General features: G+C 43.3%; 3 protein-coding genes across 7 annotated transcripts; 1 reads left to right on the forward strand and 2 right to left on the reverse strand.

Moving 5' to 3' along the window:
- Window positions 1-1,452: 1,452 nt before the first annotated feature.
- Window positions 1,453-13,121, reverse strand: LOC135537780 (arf-GAP with dual PH domain-containing protein 2-like). 4 transcript variants are annotated; one of them, XR_010455272.1, is made up of 12 exons: window positions 12,830-13,119; window positions 12,031-12,161; window positions 11,778-11,869; window positions 11,413-11,501; window positions 11,129-11,241; window positions 6,586-6,732; window positions 6,425-6,508; window positions 6,231-6,293; window positions 6,035-6,112; window positions 5,692-5,920; window positions 5,381-5,529; window positions 1,453-3,931 (listed from the first exon to the last, which is right to left on the reverse strand). XR_010455272.1 is itself a non-coding variant. In XM_064963809.1 (12 exons), exons 4-12 carry the CDS (start codon window positions 11,864-11,866, stop codon window positions 5,498-5,500), a joined length of 924 nt encoding a protein of 307 aa, XP_064819881.1. In that variant the 5' UTR covers window positions 11,867-11,869; window positions 12,031-12,161; window positions 12,576-12,606; window positions 12,830-12,912; the 3' UTR covers window positions 1,453-5,497. The 4 variants fall into 4 exon arrangements, 3 of the variants coding, with proteins under 3 accessions (XP_064819881.1, XP_064819878.1, XP_064819869.1); XM_064963809.1 differs by adding an exon at window positions 12,576-12,606 and having other exon boundaries at window positions 1,453-5,529; window positions 12,830-12,912; XM_064963806.1 differs by having other exon boundaries at window positions 1,453-5,529; window positions 5,729-5,920; window positions 12,830-13,121.
- A 364-nt stretch (window positions 13,122-13,485) lies between these two features.
- tefm (transcription elongation factor, mitochondrial) lies at window positions 13,486-15,997 on the forward strand. The gene is made up of 4 exons (XM_064963822.1): window positions 13,486-13,609; window positions 14,069-14,538; window positions 14,682-14,831; window positions 15,041-15,997. Exons 1-4 carry the CDS (start codon window positions 13,567-13,569, stop codon window positions 15,479-15,481), a joined length of 1,104 nt encoding a protein of 367 aa, XP_064819894.1. The 5' UTR covers window positions 13,486-13,566; the 3' UTR covers window positions 15,482-15,997.
- LOC135537767 (ATPase family AAA domain-containing protein 5-like) lies at window positions 15,927-22,443 on the reverse strand. Of its 2 annotated transcripts, XM_064963783.1 has the most exons (16): window positions 22,376-22,443; window positions 21,302-22,091; window positions 20,826-21,176; window positions 20,546-20,642; window positions 20,369-20,457; window positions 20,056-20,204; window positions 19,408-19,573; window positions 19,057-19,254; window positions 18,625-18,764; window positions 18,426-18,519; window positions 18,271-18,335; window positions 17,965-18,169; window positions 17,673-17,815; window positions 16,736-17,553; window positions 16,374-16,523; window positions 15,927-16,258 (listed from the first exon to the last, which is right to left on the reverse strand). In XM_064963783.1, the coding sequence occupies exons 2-16, from the start codon at window positions 22,080-22,082 to the stop codon at window positions 16,198-16,200; spliced, it is 3,507 nt and encodes a 1,168-aa protein (XP_064819855.1). In that variant the 5' UTR covers window positions 22,083-22,091; window positions 22,376-22,443; the 3' UTR covers window positions 15,927-16,197. The 2 variants fall into 2 exon arrangements, with proteins under 2 accessions (XP_064819855.1, XP_064819859.1); XM_064963787.1 differs by having other exon boundaries at window positions 15,927-16,255; window positions 21,302-22,438.
- Between the last annotated feature and the right edge of the window lie 43 nt (window positions 22,444-22,486).

Genomic DNA, 22,486 nt, shown 5'->3' on the forward strand with positions numbered 1-22,486 from the left:
GGTCTTACATTGGATCTTTAAGATAATCAGAGTGGTCTTACATTGGACCTTTAAGGTAATCAGAGTGGTCTTACATTGGACCTTTAAGGTAATCAGAGTGGTCTTACATTGGACCTTTAAGGTAATCAGAGTGGTCTTACATTGGACCTTTAAGGTAATCAGAGTGGTCTTACATTGGACTTTTAAGATAATCAGTGGTCTTACATTGGACCTTTAAGATAATCAGAGTGGTCTTACATTGGACCTTTAAGATAATCAGAGAGGTCTTACATTGGACCTTTAAGATAATCCGAGTGGTCTTACATTGGACCTTTAAGATAATCAGAGTGGTCTTACATTGAACCTTTAAGATAATCAGAGTGGTCTTACATTGGACCTTTAAGATAATCAGTGGTCTTACATTGGACCTTTAAGGTAATCAGAGTGGTCTTACATTGGACCTTTAAGGTAATCAGTAGTCTTACATTGGACCTTTAAGGTAATCAGAGTGGTCTTACATTGGACCTTTAAGATAATCAGAGTGGTCTTACATTGGACCTTTAAGGTAATCATTGGTCTTACATTGGACCTTTAAGGTAATCAGTGGTCTTACATTGGACCTTTAAGGTAATCAGAGTGGTCTTACATTGGACCTTTAAGGTAATCATTGGTCTTACATTGGACCTTTAAGGTAATCAGTGGTCTTACATTGGACCTTTAAGGTAATCAGAGTGGTCTTACATTGGACCTTTCAGGTAATCAGTGGTCTTACATTGGACCTTTAAGGTAATCATTGGTCTTACATTGGACCTTTCAGGTAATCAGTGGTCTTACATTGGACCTTTAAGGTAATCAGAGTGGTCTTACATTGGACCTTTAAGGTAATCAGTGGTCTTACATTGGACCTTTAAGGTAATCAGAGTGGTCTTACATTGGACCTTTCAGGTAATCAGAGTGGTCTTACATTGGACCTTTAAGGTAATCAGTGGTCTTACATTGGACCTTTAAGGTAATCAGAGTGGTCTTACATTGGACCTTTCAGGTAATCAGTGGTCTTACATTGGACCTTTAAGGTAATCAGAGTGGTCTTACACATTTGGCACATCATTCACATTGTGTTCACTTTCCCCTTCACAATATTGCCATCATTGTACATTTTCCATGATGTCAATGTCACAGTTGCCCCCCTGTTGACTTCATTGCCTTGGTTGTCTCAGTTCTGAGTTGAAAGTCAGGCAGTGATTTATTGACTAGTACTGAAGTTGAACTGCTAAACCCCTGCATTTGTGGTTGAATTCTAAGACATTTGATGAAAGTTCTATATCTGTAAAGTGACTATGAAAGTGACCCTCATTAGACATAATTATATTCGGGTTACAGTATAAACACCCTAGAATACGACAAAAACACACATATCACCCATCTCACACCCTTACCTAACCAAAATAATTAAGAAAACAAAGAATACTAAGGTCAGGGCGTGACAACCTTTATTTAACTAGGCAAGTCAGTTAAGAACAAATTCTTATTTACAATGACGGCCTACCAAAAGGCAAAAGGTCTCATGCGGAGATGGGGGCCTGGGATTATTATAATATATATATTTTTTAAATATAATATAAATATAGGACAAAACACATCACAACAAGAGATAACACATAGGGAATCATGTATTAAACAGAAAAAGTGTTAAACAAAACAAAATATATTTGAGATTCTTCAAAGTAGCCACCCTTTGCCTTGATGACAGCTTTGCACACGCTTGGCATTCTCTCAACCAGCTTCATGCGGTAGTCACCTGGAATGCATTTCGATTAACAGGTGTGCCTTGTTAAAAGTTAATTTGTGGAATTTCTTTCCTTCTCAATGCCTTTCAGCCAATCAGTTGTGTTGTGACAAGGTAGGGTGGGTATACACTTGATAGCTCTATTTGGTAAAGGACCAAGTCCATATTATGGCAAGAACAGCTCAAATAAACAAAGAGAAACGATAGTCCATCATTACTTTAAGACAAGAAGGTCAGTCAATCTGGAAAACTTCAATAACTTTGAATGTTTCTTCAAGAGCAGTCACAAAAACCATGAAGTGCTATGATGAAACTGTGACTGCCACATGAAAGGAAGACCCAGAGTTACCTCTGCTGGAGAGGGTAAGTTCATTATAATAACTGCACCTCAGATTGCAGCCCAAATAAATGATTCACAGAGTTCAAGTGACAGACACATTTCAACATCAACTGTTCAGAGGAAACTGAGTGAATCAGGCCTTCATGGTCAAATTGAGTGGTGCGTCAGATGACCTGGCCTCCACAATCACCTGATCTCTACCCAATTGAGATGGTTTGAGATGAGTTGGACCGCAGCATGAAGGAAAAGCAGCTAACAAGTGTGCAGCAAATGTGGGAACTCCTTCAAGACTGTTGGAAAAGCATTCCTGGTGAAGCTGGTTGAGAGAATGCCAAGACTCTGCAAAGCTGTCATCAAGGCAAAGGGTGGCTACTTTGAATCTAAATTCTAAAATATATTTAGATTTGTTTAACACTATTTTGGTTACTATGTGATGTGTTATTTCATAGTTTTGATGTATTCAATATTATTCTACAATGTAAAAAATAGTAAAAATAAAGAAAAACCCTAGAATGAGTAGGTGTGTCCATACTTTTGACTGGTAGTGTATATTTGAGACTTCTCAATCCCGAGAAATCTCAGTCAACCAAAATGGGGTCAGTCCAAGTAGCCCTGCTTGGCATCAACTGAGCTACAAAAGTATTCTGAAGGGGCAAATTCAATTTCAACATTTATGAACATTGGGTCACTACAGTTATTGTTACTTGTGGTCAAAAACATAATTTTTAGTTCATACTATGAGGGGGGAAGGTGTTACATGTATTTTACAGTAAAAGGGGAGGGTCATGTGAAAATATTTTTAATGTTGGGGAGGGGGGTGCATTTTTTCTTATGACACTGAGTTATATTTGACATATATGGCCACTCCTCCCCCTTTCTGTAATCTGTCACATCTAAATACATTATAATAATTTACTTCAAAGTCTTTATCAAAGACAGAACCATTGAACCATGTTTCCGAGAGAACCAGAACATCAGGACAGTCTTGTACTCAAATGTCAATTGTGTTCATTTTTAAAATCATACTTCGCACATTTAGGTGCATTATCCCAAGCCCCCTCGAGATTTAAAGTCAGAGGGCGTATTCAGCTTATTCACATAAGAGTTAACAGGCATAAGATCATCTGTAACTATTTTTTGAGTAAGCTGAAACTTTGCCAAGGCCCCTGGCAACCACGTGAGAGCAGAACAAACTGAGCATTTGGCAGTCGTCCCTCAAGTCACAGGACGCAGAGGCTGGCCCGGGAACTGGGAGAGCAGTGTTGGCAGAGCTCAGTCCACCCGGATGAAGCTCCCACCAAAGGAGTGGAGCTGCTACAGAGGACCAGAGTGGTTGCCAGTGCTGCATTCTGGGTGTGCACAGGAGGCCTTGGTGTGGCTCCTGTTGCAGGGTTGGGGCTTCCATGGGGGGCAGGAGTGTCTCAGGGCTGACCTGGAGATGGGAGTAGGGAGGGAAACCGAAACTAGCCTGGGAGAGAGGTTGTGGCGGGAATTGAGGAGGGTGGTGTGGAGGGCAGTGTGGCTGGCGAAGCTCCAAACTCTCAGCATATGAGGGCTGATAATGTGAATGATGCATGGTGTGGACTGCATCATGTGGTGCACTACCCTCAACAGTGTGCTGTGATGGGCCGGGTCTGGTAGAGATATTAGGTTTCAGGTAAGACCCCAATGCAGACTGTGTTGAAGATTTTTTTATTACAGTAATAGTGGTAGGCAAACGACAGATCAAGGCAGGCAGGGGTCGATAATCCAGAGTATTGGGCAATGGTACAGGACGGCAGGCATGCTCAGGGTCAGGGGCAGGCAGAGTGATCAGGTAGGCGGGTCTAAATCAGGAGGGCGAGAAAAAGAGAGACTGGAGAAAAGCAGAAGCTGAGACAAAACGCTGGTTGACTTGACAAACAAGACGAACCTGCAACAGGCAAACAGAGAACACAGGTATCAGTACCCAGGGGATAATGGGGAAGATGGATGACACCTGGAGGGGGGTGGAGACAAACACAAGGACAGGTGAAACAGATCAGGGTGTGACAGATGTGCTGTGATGGGCCGGGTCTGGTTGAGCTGTGCTGTGATGGGCCTGGTCTGGTGGCATAGGAGGGAGGTTCTAGGGGGAATTGAAGAGGTTGGTGTGGAGGGCAGTGTGGCTACAAAATCTGTATTGGGCCTCTGACTGTGTACGGCTTGGGCATAGCTCAGTGTATCTGCATGCAGTTCCTGGGAAGAGAAGTGATGGAGAGTGGAGTGGGGGCAGTGTTGCCGGCTGTTCTCCAGTCTCTGTGAGGTGCCACCAGATGCAGGTCTAAAGGAGCATTTGATTTGCCTCAAGGAGTTGGTGGCTGTTCTGTTGCTCCTGTGGAGTGAGGTGGACTGGCCACCCAGAGCAACATCCTTAACATCCTGGTAACGGTGGGGACTGCCTTTGTAATAGCAATTTTAATGTTAGTGCTTTTCTTATAACCAATTTCTGTGTTCATGCAAGTGGCTGACTGAACAAATCCTCACTATCGGTAGCTGCAATTTGGCAGTATGCCCAGACCTTATTTTGAGAACAATACCTCGTGAGGTATTGGTCTGTCACATGTCATGGCCTCTACAAGGTGTCAGGGATGCAGGCCCAACATGGCCCATGTTGACTCCAATGCTTCCCACAGTTGTGTCAAGTTGGCTGGATGTCCTTTTGGGTGGTGGACCATTCTTGATACACACGTGACTACTGAGCATGAAAAACCCAGCAGTGTTGCAGTTCTTGACACAAACTGGTGCGCCTGGCACCTTCTAACATATCCTGTTCAAAGGCACTTCAATATTTTGTCTTGCCCATTCACCCTCTGAATGGCACACATACACAATCCATGTCTCCATTGTCTCAAGGCTTACAAATCCTTATTTAACCTCCTCCCCGTCATCGACACTGATTGAAGTGGATTTAACAAGTGACATCAATAAGGGATCATAGCCTTCACCTGGTCAGTCTATGTCATGGAAAGAACAGGTGTCCTTAATGTTTTATACGCTCAGTGTATATGAACAGTAGTTAATAGAAAGTATATATTACATTCCCAATGTCCCCGACAATGACATCAGTTCCCATCTCATAATAGTCAGTCCTGTCACCGGTTTGCAAGGTGCCCTGGATAATGGTGACTTGCAATGATTACCAGTGCTGGTCCACATTGGCAGCTCTTCAGTTCGTTTAGCCTCTTTAGCCTGAGTTCATTTAGCCTCTCATCATTTTCCGATAAACAGACTCAATTGAAGAGTTCACTGATCACCTCTTGTGAGAAGCCTCCTCCTGTCACTGGTAGGCTCTCTGAAACAGGCAGCCAGCCTCACACATTGCCATTTCTTCCTGTAAATGCTGCTTTCCTTTCCTCCGGTTTATACACGATTCATTTTGTCATCCTTCTCATGTTTGCCTCAGCTGAAAAAAACAAAAAGACACATTGTCAATCATTCCAAAAAAAAAAACTTATTTCAGCTACTCAAAAGTATCATTTCCTGTCATTGACCACGTTTACAATAATCATAAGGCTCATGCTGCTGGTATATTGTAAACATGGTGAACAGTGAATGGTCTTCATACTGTTGTAGTGCTGCGGTAGCATAGGCTGGGAGATTACTAGTTTGAAGGCTTCTATCCACTCCCTCTGGTCTTGCTCCTGGTCACACAGGAAGACAAACTGCCTGTCTGGCGTCTCCAAGGTGACCCCGAACCTCCACCTGCCACTGCGGTTCCCCTTAGGCTGGACCTCCCTCACAGAGTAGCCATGGACCTCTGTGCCGATGAAGACAGCTCCTAGTTCCAAAGCATCCTATGGACGGACACACAGCAATACACACATAGACACAGCCAGACACACACACACAGTTACAACATTCTTCTCCACAAATACAAATGGCTTATGCATGTTCTCTGTTGTCATTACCAGTGAAGTTTTGAAGTAGGACATCTTTCTGTCCGTTAAGTTTAAGACGAACCATCTCTTCTTGAATGTCTCCCATTGCTAAGAACAGAGACAGAAACTATGATGGTCAGCCAGGACTGATTCTGAGTTTCTGGTGCTCTCGATGTATATCACTTTAGAACTTCACTATGTTCAATGAATTTGCTGGATTACTAACCGTTGGGCCGGTTTTCTCCATGTAGCCTTCTTTAATGCTACTTCTGGTTATCAAAGGTACAAGCTGCACAAACAAAAACATAGACAGGAGACAGATCTGTACCAAGGAAATCCTTGAAAGTATGACGTCACCTGTGACATATCATGTCAGTTACGGCGATACAAGACTTCTACTTTGAAACCGTTTGTACTCACGTCACACTCCCTGGCATTAGGGTCGACTTTCTTGAGGTAAGCAAACCGGGTGGCCCGAATCGCATTGAAACAGGACACAATTTCCTAGAAGGAGAGAGGAATTTGAATCTCTAGACGTCTTCATGACAACGTTTCAATTAAGTGTTGTCATTGGTTATTACCTGGCTGTTGTCATGGTAAACAAACAGGTTTCTGGTCCGTTCTTCCTCCAGGTAGGAGATTTGCAGCCCGTGGGCGTGGCCTATCTTTTCCGGCTGGAACACGGCATTGAGGTCCTTCATAGAGATGACTGCTTTGGGCTTCTTGGACTTGGGTCAATAATACACAACAGGCAGCAGTATGATGAGCCCTTCTAAGGTATTTTATATTTAACATTTATTTAACCAGGTAAGTCAATTAACAACAAATTCTTATTGACAATGACGGCCTAGCAAGAGGGAAAGGCTTCTTGTGGCGACGGGGGCTGGGATAAAAAAAAAATACAAAAATTGACAACACGCATCACAACAAAAGAGACACCACAACTCTACATAAAAGAGACCTAAAACAACAACAAAACATGGCAGCAACACAGCATGACAACAACACGACATGGCAGAAACACAGTATGACAAAAACATAGCAAGACAACAACATGGTAGCAACACAACATGGCAGCAGCACAACATGACAGCAGCACAACATGACAGCAGCACAACATGACAGCAGCACAACATGGTAACAGCACAAAACATGGCACAAACATTATTAGGCACAGACAATAGCACAAAATGATAGAGCTAAAAAAAAAATAATAATCATCACGCGAAGCAGCCACCAGTGTCAGTAAGACATTCTTCCTAGCGAATCACATAACCTTTGTTTTGGAGGTGTTCACAACAAGATTAAGAGCAGAGAAAGCTTGCTGGATACTAAGAAAGCTTTGTTGTAGAGCATTCCATACACAATTTGGGGAGGGGCCAGATGATTATAAGACTGTATCATCTGCATATAAGTGGATGCAGTGCATTCAGAAAGTACTCAGACCCCTTCCCTTTTTCCACATTTTGCTACATTACAGCCTTATTCTAAAATAGATTAAAAAACATAAAAAATCATCATCAATCTACACATAATACCCCATAATGACAAAGCGAATACAGGTTTAGACATTTTTGCAAATCTATTAAAATTAAAAACAGAAATACCTTATTTACATAAGGATTCAGACCCTTTATTATGAGACTCGAAATTGAGCTCAGGTACATCCTGTTTACATTGATCATCCTTGTGATGTTTCTACAACTTGACCTGAGTTCACATGGTAAATTCAATTGATTGGACATGATTTGGAAAATACACACCTGTCTATAAGGTCCCACAGTTGACAATGCATGTCAGCGCAAAAACCAAGCCATGAGGTCAAAGTAATAGCCCATAGAGCTCCGATGATTGTGTCAAGGCACATATCTAGAGAAGGGCACTAAAAAATGACTGCAGCATTGAAGGTACCCAAGAACACAGTGGCCTCCATCATTCTTAAATGGAATAAGTTTGGAACCACCAAGACGCTTCCTCGAGCTGGTCGCCCGGCCAAACTGAGCAATCCGGGGAGAAGGGCCTTGGTCAGGGAGGTGACCAAGAGCCCGATGGTCACTCTGCCAGAGCTCCAGAGTTCCTCTGTGGAGATGGGAGAACCTTCCAGAAGGACAACCATCTCTGCAGCACTCCACCAATCAGGCCGCTATGGTAGAGTGGACAGACAGAAGCCACTCCTCAGTAAAAGGCACGACAGCCCACTTGGAGTTTGCCAAAAGGCACCTAAAGGACTCTCAGACAATGACAAACAAGATTCTCTGGTCTGATGAAACCAACCTGACAGAGTTTGAGAGGCTCTGCAGAGAAGAATGGGAGAAACTACCCATAAGTTTGTAGCGTCATGCCCAAGAAGACTTGAGGCTGTAATCCCTGCCAAAGGTGTTTCAACAAAAGCACTAAGTAAAGGGTCTGATTACTTATGTAAATGTGATATTTCAGTTATTTAAAAAAAAAAAAGTTTTTGCTTTGTCATTATGGGGTATTGTGTGTAGATTGATGAGCGGAAGAAAACAATTAAAACCATTTTAGGATAAGGCTGTTACGTAACAAAATGTGGAAATAGTCAAGAGGTCTGAATACTTTCCGAATGCACTGTAAGTGCCTGAGGTATGTGGTTGATGTAAATTGAGAAGAGGGGCCTGGGATCGAGCATTGGAGTGACAGGTGGGCTGAAACAGCAGATGTTCTGACTTTACATATTGCACTCTTTGAAAGAGGTAGTTAGCAAACCAGACCAAAGATCCCTCAGAGACACCAATACACCTTAGCTGACCCACAAGAATGGAATGGTCTACAGTATCGAAAACCTTTGCCAAGTCAATAAAGATAGCAGTTTAGCAATGCTTAGAGTTAAAGGCAGTGATGACATAATTTAGGACCTTTATAGTTGCAGTGACCAGATCCATAACCAGATGCACAACCGAGAGCATCTTGTCGGGCTGTATCACCGCCTGGTACGGCAACTGCTCCGCCCAGAACCATAAGGCTCTCCAGAGGGTAGTGAGGTCTGCACAACGCATCACCAGGGCAAACTACCTGCCCTCCAGGACACACACACCACCTGATGTCACAGGAAGGCCATAAAGATCATCAAGAACAACAACCACCCGAGCCACTGCCTGTTCACCCCGCTATCATCCAGAAGGCGAGGTCAGTACAGGTGCATCAAAGCAGGGACCGAGAGACTGAAAAACAGCTTCTATCTCAAGGCCATCAGACTGTTAAACAGCCACCACTGACATTGAGTGGCTGCTGCCAACATACTGACTCAACTCCAGCCACTTTAATAATGGAAAAATGTATCACTAGTCACTTTAAACAATGCCACTTAATATAATGTTTACATACCCTACATTACTCATCTCATATGTATATACTGTACCCTATACCATCTACTGCATCTTGCCATCTTTATGTAATACATGTATCACTAGCCACTTTAAACAATGCCACTTTTGTTTACATACCCTACCCTGTTTACATTACTCATCTCATATGTATGCCGTTCTGTACCATCACTCATTCATATATTTTTATGTACATATTCTTCATCCCTTTACACTTGTGTGTATAAGGTAGTTGTTGTGGAATTGTTAGGTTAGCTTACTCATTGGTTATTACTGCATGGTCGGAACTAGAAGCACAAGCATTTCGCTACACTCGCATTAACATCTGCTAACCATGTGTATGTGACAAATAAAATTTGATTTGAACCAGAGTGGAAACCAGATTGCGTACCAGAGAGAATACTATAGACATCATGAAAGCCAGTCAGTTGATTATTGACAAGTATTTCTAACACTTTGGTAAACAGGGCAAGATACTGTAGAAATTAGCCTTTAAGAGCTGGGATCAGCTTGATCTCCCCTTTAAATAAAGGTTTCAGCGTGGCTGCCTTCCAAGCACCGGGAACCTCCCCAGAGAGGAGAGACAGGCTCGGCAACTATAGGGTCTGCAACTTCAGGCTCGGCAACTATAGGGTCTGCAACTTTAAAGAAGAAAGGATGTAAACCATCTGTCCCAGATGCTTCTTTGGGGTAAAGTTTAATAAGGAGCCCCTTTAGCACATCAGACATAGTGACCGCCTGCAGGGAGAAGCTGAGTAGCGATGAAGGGGGAAAAGAGGGAGTAGCATCAAGGCTAGTCACATTAGAAGGGCTGGGAGATGAAGTGTTGGATGGGAAAGGAGGCATGGCTGAGTCAAATAGGAATCCTGACTCAATTAAGTGATGATTAAAGAACTCAGCCATATGCTCCTTGTCAGTAACAACCACATTATCCACATTGAGGGACATGGGCAGCTGTGAGGAGGAGGGTTTATTCTCCAGGTCTTTCACCATTTTCCAGAACTTCTTTGGGTTAGACCCACAGAGAGAGAATGGCTCCTTAAAGTAACTGACTTTGGCCTTCCGTGCCTGAGTGCACTCTTTCTCAATTGCCTGAACAGCCAGTCAGCCTGAGTATTTGTGTACAGATCCTTTCATCAAATAGTGTTCTTGAGGTGAAGTAACTCTGCCAGATCACAGTCGAACCAGGGGCTGAACCTGTTTTTAATTATCATTTTCTTTATGGAGGCATGCCTGTTAATTTAACAAGACCACTGAAAATATATATTTTTTTAAAAGGTCCAAGCATCTTCGACAGAGGGGATCAAGCGGATTCGATGCCAATTTCCAGAGGCTCGGTCATGAAGGAAGGTTTTCTCATTCAAAGTTTTTCAGCAAGCGTCTGACAAATCAGTACAGGTAATTTAACTGGGCAGCCAATTCAGAACACAGTGATCACTAAGGTCACTACAGAAAAACACCAGACTGATACCTATCAGGATTATTTGTGAGGATAACATCAAGGAGAGTAGCCTTTCTGGGTGATTGGGGTCATACCTCATGGGATTGGTAATGATCTGAGAGAGATTCAGGGAGTCCCATTGTTTTAAGTAACAGGGGTTGTTCCCTGTGACTTTCCCAAAGCGTTCTGTGCACGTACCCAGGACAACATTTTGTTAGCTGGGTTATCTGATTGAAGAGGATGGAGAGAAGCTACTTAAAGGGAAAGAGGGATACCTAGTCAGTTGTACAACTGAATGCATTCAACTGAAATGTGTCTTCTGCATTTCACCCAACTTACATCCTCCTTGGTGAAGTATCTCAAGGTAAAGTCAGTTTCAGAGAGAAGGAATCTCCTTTTCAGGAAATGCTTGTTGTCCTTGCCTTTCTTCCATAGTATTCCTTCGTAAAGTCCTGAATGTGAACCAATACAAAACATTGATTTAGTTAGTATCCCTCGTATCTTCATACGCAGTATTTTGGTACGTTTGGTTCTATGCCTTGCTCTGTAGACAGCGATGTAATGTCTTGTGTTCCTAGACAATTTGAATAAAATAAATAGGCTTGTCAACATTTAGCACTTACCTGAACTATAAACTTGTTGAAGGGAGTTATTCTCTCCTGTGAATTCTCTCCTCTCATACTTAGCACGTATCCACTGATCTTTAAGAACACTGTCAGGAAACCAAAAGATTAAAGATTGAAATACAAAAACTAATATTTTAAAAATACAAACTTTCTGTGTTGAATATATGACTCAACTTCGACCACAAACCCTGTAGTATTTGCCAACTCAGTCAATTGTAGGCTAATTGACTCCAAGATGTTTCTTCTTCTTCTCTTGAAATAATACTACATCCTTCCACTGAATGAACAACTGTCAAGTCATCACAATTTACACTTCCTTAAATTGAGTGAGTGAATGAAGACATTGATATAGTTCCACTCACACACAGTCCTTCTCCTGTGGCCGGTAGTAGAAGGGCGGAACACACTTCTCATAGAACGCATTGGCTGCTGCGTTACCCCTTGTCTTCATAAACTACAATTAGAAACATAATAGGAACGTTATAACATAATAAGCATGTTATAACATGACAACATCAAAGGGATTGTGACTATTGAATGATCTTGAGAGTACATCCTTCAAGGTGTAAAGGTCCTTGGTACACTCCTGAGCCATTGTGACATGTTAAACTGTACCTCTACTAGGGAATCATCCCAGAAATCCAAGCGTATGGACTTTATCTGGCTGATGGCAGGAAAGTCCCGATGTGTCCCAGAACAGTTCACACATACAAACACACCTAGTTTGTATGAGGCCCAGTCTGGCTCTGTGAATAGCAGTAATATGACACTGTATCAATCAATCAGACACTGGAAATGTTTGCAGCCTGTATACCTTTGAACCACATTCCTATAGTTTGGATATTGGACTTTGTAGTATGTCATGCCTTGATTGGTTGTTTTTTCTAGGCTGGTTGATGAGTTGTAGAGAGTTACTGGAAAGGAGGAACCCTTGTAATCATTGACTGAATGGACTATAACTTCCCCCAAAATAAGTTCTTTAAGACATGCCATGGTTGTAATAATTTTACTTTTTAGTCATTTAGCAGACAGTCTTATCCAAAGTGACTTATAGTTAGTGCATTCATCTTAAGATAGCTAGGTGAGACAACCACATCATAGTCGTAGTAAGAACATAATCAGCAGTGAAATCCAGTGGAATAAATGCAAATATAACTCACATGTCTTAGGTTTTTGCTCATGCTCCACATTCTATAAACAATAGACAACCACACTGAAATAGTCGATCATTAATATGAAAGTCACATAGAAGACATAGCTTCTGTTTGGGGGTCCCTCAATATTTCACTACTTTAAACTTTTGTTTTACAGTTCCTATCTGTACCATATCCTAACCACAATGGTAACCTAAATATGTCAAATGTTAGAGGCTATCAATAATGTTTTAACCTGTATTCTATTAAATATAACTCACCAGGGGCCCCACAGTCGGCACAATGGTCGTTGCTGGGCTGTTTCACCATATCAAGCAAAATCTTCTTATTTCTCTCCGGACTTGCCATAAGTAAATCGGCTATTCTTCTGCCTCAATCAAGTCCCAACAAACGAATCTCTTATTTTACTTAGGTCTATGCCTTTTCATTCACTCAAATGTATTACTTCTATAACAGGTGTCAGGACATTTTTTGTTGTTGTTGCACTTGACCGCGGTCACTTGCCGACGTTTCCTTTTCTCACTGGCATTGCAACATGACGTTTATTGTTCTTCACACAAACACTCACTATCAAATAACAATGAGTAGGGGAAGTGAAAAAGGCGTTACCATATATTACGCATAATTTATAAACGGACAAGTAGGCCTGACAGAAAAGTCATATCCAAGAAAAACAACTGTACTTGATTTTATAGTATATATATTACAACAAAATATATCGAGATAATATATAATGTCTTGAAAATGTCACCAAAGTTAATTCATATTCATATTGAAAATGTAAATAAAAAAAATAAAAAAATATATATATAAATAAATAAAAACGAACGCACTTGAGATGAAAATTTCAAATGCAGCATAAATAACCTGGAGAGCGGGGGAACATGAAGTGCCTCGGAACGATATATGCGTGATCCTTGTTTCCGCATCGGCGTGAGATCGTCGAACAACGAAAGGGCAAAAGTTTTAATGAATTACCTGTAAAATCACGATTACAATGTGGGTTGCAAGGCGATTTATGTCTTTAATCACCCGGAGAGGTATGCAAAAATGTTTTATTCAAGCTGCCAAGTTTCTCGTAACTTCTTAATTATTTTTTTTCAGGTGCTATTTGTTAGCGGGTGGGTATAATTTGTGGAACGTTCCAACAGGAATCTGTTCCAAAAACTGCGGAAACACAAGGTTGCCAACAAACACCGCATAGAAAGTTGATACCGGGTAGGAAGTGGGCTATTTAATTAATTAATGTTTCACTCACCACATTTATTCCGAAAATGTATGTCCTCACTCTGGTAGCCTATGGACAAACTTAAAGAATAAACTACGTGGTGAGTTGATGCCTATTCGGCAGCTAGTTAGCTAGGTGAATTGATCATGCTACATTGTATGCGTTGTTTGTGGACAACCTTGTACTTTACGAAGTTTTTGCAACAGATTCCTGTTGGAACGTTCCACAAATTATACCGCCCCCTATTATGTGTTTCCATCTATTCTTGCAGGGCAGTATGGCTTATTCTACCAACCCCAGGGCTCACTCCCCAAACTAGAATTCCGGTATCTCAACTGCACGTGCTGCTGGAGGAGTCGGATCCAATTTGCAAGCTTTGAAACCCTTAATGACACCCTCTCTTCATCTACTACGCCTTGCGACGACAAGTCGCTGGACGCATACTACACGTCAGAGCAGCGAGGTGTCATTCTGCAGCTCCTCAACAATGCGGCAGAGTCGGAGCTTGCTGCTGTCAAGCTCCTTCGTGGCCGCAAGTCTGTCAACATTGTGGAATACAGGACTAGAAATGGACCTTTTAAAAATCTCGAAAGCGTCACAAATGTGCCGCTTCTGAAACACAAAAGTGCTGTCATTGTCTTCAACTCCATCCTCAACCCTCCTGAGAAGAAGGAGAAAAGAAAAGTAAAGATCCAGCTAGCCAAGTTCATCAGACCAGAGGTGGAAAGGACCTGGCTAGTGGTAAGATTATTTAGCTAGACGGATGGCCTTGAGGTCTGGATGTTGATGGCACAGTTGGGCAGCCCACAGGGTCAGTCCCCGCTGTCATTTCACAATAGAAATGTCAGTGTTATTACATGTGTATTAATCCATCTTTCTTCCAGGAAGCAAATTCCATAGTGTCCATTGTGTGTGGAGTGAATAAAATAGCCTGGGCGCACATGGATCGTGGCATGAACGTGTTGGAGTGGAAACATGAGGATTGCCACAACTTTCTGAAGGGAACCTACATGGCTTCTGCCTACTTGGATGACGTAAGTTGAATGTTTCCGACTGAGGTATTCTTGCATTTGGGTAAGTAGGTTAGCCCTGAGACATGACTGTGCAGACTCCTATGGTGTCAGTCTACAGCCATGTCATAGGGCTAGGTTTCAGCTTAGCACATAATCATTGACTCTGTTATATCCAAATAGCCTAACTCCTGTACTGAATCACATCTCATTATGTGCCATAACATCACCAGATATCCAGTGTGGTATCCCACCTCCCCAAAGCTGACTTCTTCGTTGTGGAAAAGACGTCCATCTCCCTTCAGAACACTGCCCTGTACCCAGTAATGGCTCACATGCGTACAGTGGAGGCTATGCTGTTCGCCCTGCTGGAGCCCCGCTACATCCAGCCTGACAACACTGCTCCACCCAAGGTGCTCAACATGATGCGCACCGCCGTCGGCCGCCATTTTGGCCTCATGGTGGGTGACTCCCGCACCAGCGGGGCCCAGGCGTTGCAACAGATGATGACGGAGTCAGTGACTCAGAAGATTCCGAGGGTGACATTCCCTCACAACCTGTTGGTGAAATACAGGAATTCTTTCCAGATGGGCGGGCGAAGTCGGGGGGAGGAGCTGTGTGACGCCATGTTGCAGGCTGTGGCGTTTTACGAGCTGCTCAGTGAATCGAGTTAATGTTACAGCGACAATTTCCACGCTCCATTTTCACCAGACTGAAACTAGTTGACTGTGTACAGTATGTGACCTGGTGGGGTCGAAGTTCAAAGAGCTAACCAGAGAGACCTGCATATTGGAGGCTTGATGGAAATTGACACTAGCTTATGTAAATGTATACTACAACACTTCCCACATGTAGAGTCAGATGGTATTGCACTTGGTGTCAGTTCAGGCCCCAGCAGCTGTACTCAAGCCTTTCCTCATACAGACACCACACATCAGGCTTTCTTCACTTCCCCATGAATAGAAATGTTCAGGGCCACTAGTAAAGCAGAACAGGCTTGAATATGTACAGTGATGATTTGTCACGTGACCACCTACATCTGTACCTTTGTGGGCAAATGTTTAATGCCTTCAAAGCCTGAAATACCACTGATTTAAAACACCAACTCACTGAACCAGCTTAAAATAAAAAGTAACATAGATGTTTTTATTTTTATGCACAAATATAAAAATAGGATTATTTCAATTATACATTTTGAATGAGTGGTAAGTTTAAGTTTACTGTATTCAATGTAAGAAAAAAAAAGTGTACAGCAAAATATCATGAACACCCATATTGCCTACATTCACTAAATCACAAGTCATTAACATGGGGGGAGATGATGGCATTAACCTTCCTGTCATCCAGAAATGTTGCAGATCTGTTTGTGTAGTCTTGCTGGCTTAAATTGTCATGGGAAATCATCTGCAAGGAGTCTCACAGTAACCTTAGGGAGGCCAAGGTGAATACTGCTGAGGTAATGCAGAAACAGCATTCATAAGTCATCTTGCGCAATCCTTTTAATTCTAACTTTGTTTTCTCTTAGTAGAAATGAATAAGGTGCTCTCATGCAGTGTATTGACTCACCGGCCTTGGCCCTGCTGGGTTCTCTCTGATTGGCACATGGTGCGGAGGACAGGCAGATAGTCCACGGCAACAACCTGCTTGTTTCCCAAGGTGCAGAAGGCTCTGCTTGAGAGGACGGTTCTGATGATGTCATATCTCCTTTCGACCACACTGGAAGACAAACTGCTGTTGAGATACCACACTGACGCAATGCAACTGGAGCTTTACAAAGAGAGTTCTATTAAGTTTAATCTAATATCAAACTAAATCTAATATCAACATTAAACTTCACATAAGCATGTATGGTAATTTAGAGGACTGAGCCGCCAACGCGTTTCTTACAGTGAAAAAAATACCAGAACAAATCAGGAAACTGCACTCACGTAGGATCACAGGAAGTGGTCTGATTGACATTGAAACTTTGTCTGGGTGGGGCGACAGGGAGGGTGAGTTTTTCCATCACCCTCCCCCTCTGTTCCCCCTCCAGCCTCTGGGATCCAGTCCACCCCTCAGACACCCTGGCCAGGCACCTGTGGAAGCCCAGGCCCTCTACTGCAGCCTGTATCTCCAAAGTCCTCTCACACCACCACCTACAGCCCCCATCCTCCTCTCTCATCTCATCTAGCAGTCCATCCTTAACCTCTGCCCCTGTCCAGAGAAAAGCCCCTGGTCTGCATGGGCCAGCCTTATGTGAAGACTCACTCTGTAGAGAGGTATCAATGAAGGACATGAGGTCCATGAAGTCAGTCATTGCATCTAAGCAGTGGTACACCAAGCCATCTGCCACCTTCTCAGTTTGAAGTTTATCATTAACAGTCTCAGTAATATTTGATACACTTGGATGAGCCCTCAGAGACAGTGAGGCTCTGTAAGGCTTTACTAACATGCTGTGAGCGGATCTGGAATCAGATGTTGGCACACATTTCTTTCTCCTCAGCCTGGAGCCGGAGGACACCTTAACTGGACTGGTCTGATCCAGGATCAGTGGGATCTGAGGGTGGTGGATGTCAGGGGGTGTTGGCTCACTCTGAAGCCTAGGGCAAGTCACTTTCTTTGGGGTGAGGAGAGGACTGGGCTGGGTCCTGACTGGTAGGGGAAGGAGGAGCTCCAGGTTTGAGTAGAGCAAAGCTACACCTCTCCTCCAGCTCTCAGTAAGGATCTCCATCAGCTTGATGGTGTCTGGTTTAGCCCAGGACTGGCACTGAGGAATCAAAGAGAAAGGCACCTCATACAGTTATACTGTCATTCAATGTTGTTATCTGAATAAATGCATTGCATGTTCATCTAGTTCAAGTTCATAGAGCCTCTGAGGTGACGTGCCTTTAGAGTGGTCTGCAGGTCATGGCCGAGGCCAGAGTTCAGGAGCCCCAGCATGCTTTGAGTGCAGCCCACGTCACAGGGAGGATGGCGGGGAGAAGTATTTTCACCCACTGCAATGTCTTCCACTGCAGCAACATCCAGAGCTAGGGTTTTCCAAAACAATCAAGTGATTCAATTGTAAGACTTGACGTAAACTCTTTTAGACAGGGACCAAGAACTAAGGGGTCACAATACATGTGATATACTAACACACCTAGCCATTGAAGTTAGTTAATAGTTTGTCATCACTCACTTCCATGCACACCACCTGCAGGGTCCTTCAGTGGGGTTGCCCTCTGAGATGCTTGTCCTCCTCCACTGCAGACCCAGAGCTGCAGCTGCAATAGGCTACGTCTGATGTCTATCTGGTTCAGGGTCACCAGAGAGGTGATGTCCCCAGCATCCATCCTGACGTTCTCAGCCAGACACAGCAGCTGTAGATAACTGCAAACGTTCACCTGGGAGGGTGCACAGACAGAAACTAAATGGAGTAGCAGCTTCATACCATACCATGCACATTAGATGAGGGGATGCAATGGTGCCAAGATGCTTGACTCACTACTGAAGGGGTTTTAAAAAGGATCGCTTCAAAGTTGCCGTCAAACTTTGCCTTGAAGGAGGGATCTGAAGACAGTTTTGGTGTTATGATTCAACTTCGTCATTTTCAATCCAATTTAATTCATATTTTTCAGTATGCAGTATATACACACACACCACTAGTGGTCAGTATCACAGGTCTCTTGGTTGTCATCATGAAGGTCTTGATTGCTGTGAGGAATCCCACATCATCATCAAATACGACGTCAACCTGCGGGAGAGCAGGTGCAGCTCGATCACTTCATTAAAACTACAGTTATGCGGTCTAGTCTGCAACCTATAGCACTGCTATACAACTGACTGCTGTGTGGTTTACCTCTTCAAATAGAATGAGTGATGTGGACATCCTTTTACTCCGGCTACCTGTTGGTGGCTCTTCAATGTCTGGTGACAGTTGACTGACTAACGGAGGGGTAATAATATCTGCCTTCTTCACGGTTTTGTGAGAGACAAAACCTGTAGGAAATAATATCAACAATTAAACAAAAAGACTAACCATAGCCACACCAGAGGAGGCTGGTGGGATGAGCTATAAGAGGATGGACTCATTGTAATTAATGGAATAAATAGAACGGTATCAAGCACATCAAACATATTGAAACCACACGGTCGGCTCCGTTGCATTCATGCCATTCCAGCTATTACAATGAGCCCGTACTCCTATGGCTCCGCCCACCAGCCTCCTAAGATCCACACATGCCCATGTGTGGTTAACTAAAGTTGCAAGGTGTTTCCTGTTTTTCTTAACTGTTTGGTAGGTGCTCATCCTGTTTTGTAGATAACGAAGGGCCATCTAAGTTTGTGATCTCTGGATTACTCTTCTTCTTGAAGAAGTTAGCCAGCATCATGGAGGCTGCACTGCCACCTCTCTTATGGTGGGAGCTACGAGGGGGCTGAGGCCTCTTCCTACAGGATGAGAAAACCTTTCTTGGAGAGGCCACTTTACCTGTGTGAGGAGAGCACAAAATAGATGTAACCCACAGTCTCCATTGGACAAACACCATACAAAATAGTTCATGTCACTTTAAATAAGTGATTTTCAGTAGATGGTTATGCTTAGACTGCAATAAAGTACTTTTCTGTAGCTGGGTGTGCTTACCAGCTACTGTGTCCGATTTAGTTGAAGTGTTGTTGTAGCTACTGAGATGAGATGGTTTAAAGGTGGTGCTTCCCTGGATCTCCACCAGGTGAGATTGGGTGGCCTCCTTCAGTTGAGTCAGGATGTGGCGACCACTGCGCTGGGAGGAGGCGTTCACTTCGAACACCTGGAGAGGCCAAGGAAATGAGCAATCAAGACAGCCATCTTACATATATTACACAGGCTAAAAGATGATTGGATACACCCGTATGAAAGCTAACCTGTTTTGAATCATATGACTGAATGAACATGAGCCAACCTCTCCTGGTTCTCTGCTTTACCCATCTTATCCAATTACCCACAAACTGTCATTTAAAAGTTAAAAATAGAGGAATGTCTCTGTACCGTATTCTAACAACAATCAGTAGGTCCTATTCGGGTTCCCGAGTAGCGCAGCAGTCTTAAGGCACTGCATCTCAGTGATAGACGACTAGACGTGGCACGACAGACACCCTGGTTCAAATCCAGCTTTATCACAGCGCTGTTTGGGTTTGGCCGGTGTAGGCTGTCATTGTAAATAAGAATTTGTTCTTAACTGACTTGCCTAGTTAAAGAAAAGGTTACACATGTGAATGGGACTGTAGGTCTTCCAAATAGTCCCACACTGACCTTGAAGCCCAGCTCCTGAGCGCAGGCGTATACTGAGGCAGTCTTGCCGACCCCTGGAGGTCCTGTGATCAGCATGGTGCTACACAGATCTTCCTCCCAGTCCTCCTCCACTCTAGCCTCTCCCTGGAAGTCACCACAGTCCCACGAGTCTGCACAGCCAAACCGGAAGTCAACGCTACAATCAATGTTATTCATGGAAGATTCATTGTCAGTGATGTTTCTTGATTTTGTATAATACAGTGGGTGGTTTCATTCATTTTACACATTTTCCCCCATCAATTCATAACATCTAAAAAAATATATTTATTTTTACCATTGCTGTTGGCGTTTTCCTCTACTTTCCTGTCTCGCTCTTTTCTCCTCTCTTCACAGTCAGCTCTCTGTTTCCATTTCTTTAACCAACTGGAAACAGAAATAAGGAAATGCATTTAAGACACCATACTATAAAAGCTAAACATTGAAGGAGCTAGCAGTGGTGTTAGCAACTCACCTGTGTAACTTCTTTACAGAGACAGAGTTGCCTATTACCTCACTGGAGTGCTGAGGGCGGTACTTCTCTGTCCACAGCAAATCCTCAATGTTGTGAACTTCACAACAGAAAAATAAAAAGGTACATATTTTAAAAACCTATGGCAGATCCCAATCAATAACAGAGCTAAAGCACCTCTATTCTAGTGGTCAGGGACATACATAGTTAGGACATACAACATTGGACAAAGAAAAGTAAACACTGATTGTTGTTGAAACTACAATGTATTAGGAATAATCACCTCTCCTAAGGCATTGCTGTGGTTGGGCAGGATACACCTTCTGAGGAGATTCTGCTTGGTTTGGTGGGTTAGGGGTCAGTTCATGACGTATCCCTAGACCTCGACATTCCCGCTGTTGCTGCCTGAGTCTTTGTGTTCGGCTCAGCCTGCTTCTTCCAGGCTGAACCCTGGAAGAGGGGATAAGTGACCCCCTGACTTGGTGTTCTAAAGAGGGACTATACCCAATCAAGCTGGTCTCCTCTAACCCCCGGCTAGACCTTTGGCGCTTGTATACGGTTTCAGGGTCCTCCTTCTCATTCTGATGTTTCCTCTTTCCTACAGAGCTAGCAGATGTAGCGCCTATCTCTGTCTCTGAAAGAAAAGGCGACCAATAAGACTGAATCTGATACTAGAATATGGCACCACACAGACTGTATACATGACAATAAGAACAAGACACAGATAGAATAGAGTCAACTATAGTCTCTCAATCTTACCGCGACTTTCTGACTCCAGAATTTTATGTTTGTATTTCTTCAGCAGCATAGTGAAGACTCTTCTCACTGGGAACAGTGGGTTAGACAATTTGACCTCTTCAAGAGACCCCTTGCGGGCAGTCCCTGACAACTTCTCTCTCCAGCCAGAAGTAATTGACCCCTTCCTCTCAGTCTGGTTGTGTTTAAGTGTTGACCTGGAACACCAATTCAAAATCCATCTCTGTGAGTGTTGGGGACTATTGGCCTTATTAGTGTCCCGTTTCCTGGTTGCCACTTTCTCATCCGAGACCCTGGTTGTCCCGGAGGCAGACTGCACCGCTGCTTGAATTGTGAGGGTACATGCTATTTCACTCTGACCAGATCCGAGTCCAACTCCTGCTCCATGGCATCGGCCAGTGACTTGAGCCAGGTCCACAGACCCCATCACTGCCCTGTCCCTGAATGCCGTGTCAGCACTAGAGCAGTTTGACTCTGAAATCACTATAACATTATTAGGAGGGTCTGAGCAGGAGCTATCCTTGATGAGGCTTGTTCTTGCTTCAGGGTATCTGTTCTGCTTGAATCTGTGCAGCCTACTGGTTGACCGTGACACAGAGAGAGGCACCTCATCATTAGACCCCCCAACATGACAAGGCGCCATCTTAGGTTTCTCTTTCGCCTGCTCAGAAATTAGGCTCTTCCTCCCAAGAGGTTGTGGGGTTATACTGAAGTACTTTGTGATGTCATTGGATTTTGAGCACCCTGCCTTCTTCTCAGTGGCCAAGTAGGGCGATAACCACATCTTTCTTGCCTAGTTAAATAAAGGTTAAATAAATCAAATTCCTTTCTTGAAGATGTCACCATTACTGTCATAACATCAAGGGCATTCATATCATTCAAGTTACTTTCACTTTTGTCTTCGAAGTGCCAGATGGCAGCAGGTGCTGCATTAGTTACCTATAAAGTAGCACTTTCACAACCGTTGACACATTGTAACAACATAGACTTAGCTAGTTAGAGAACTTCACTTTCTGATATGAGCTTCTGAACAAGTCAATAATAGCCTCCCGAGAAAGTTACTTTAAACATGCTTACGTTCACGCTAATTTCTTGATTTAGCTATTCCTTAAACATGAATCAACACGCGCAGCCAAATGTTTAAATGTTGTGTAACTTACCGCTTCCGTATGTTCAAATAAATGCGCC

The sequence above is a fragment of the Oncorhynchus masou genome, chromosome 5 (assembly GCF_036934945.1).
Source record: "Oncorhynchus masou masou isolate Uvic2021 chromosome 5, UVic_Omas_1.1, whole genome shotgun sequence".
Taxonomy (NCBI): domain Eukaryota; kingdom Metazoa; phylum Chordata; class Actinopteri; order Salmoniformes; family Salmonidae; genus Oncorhynchus; species Oncorhynchus masou.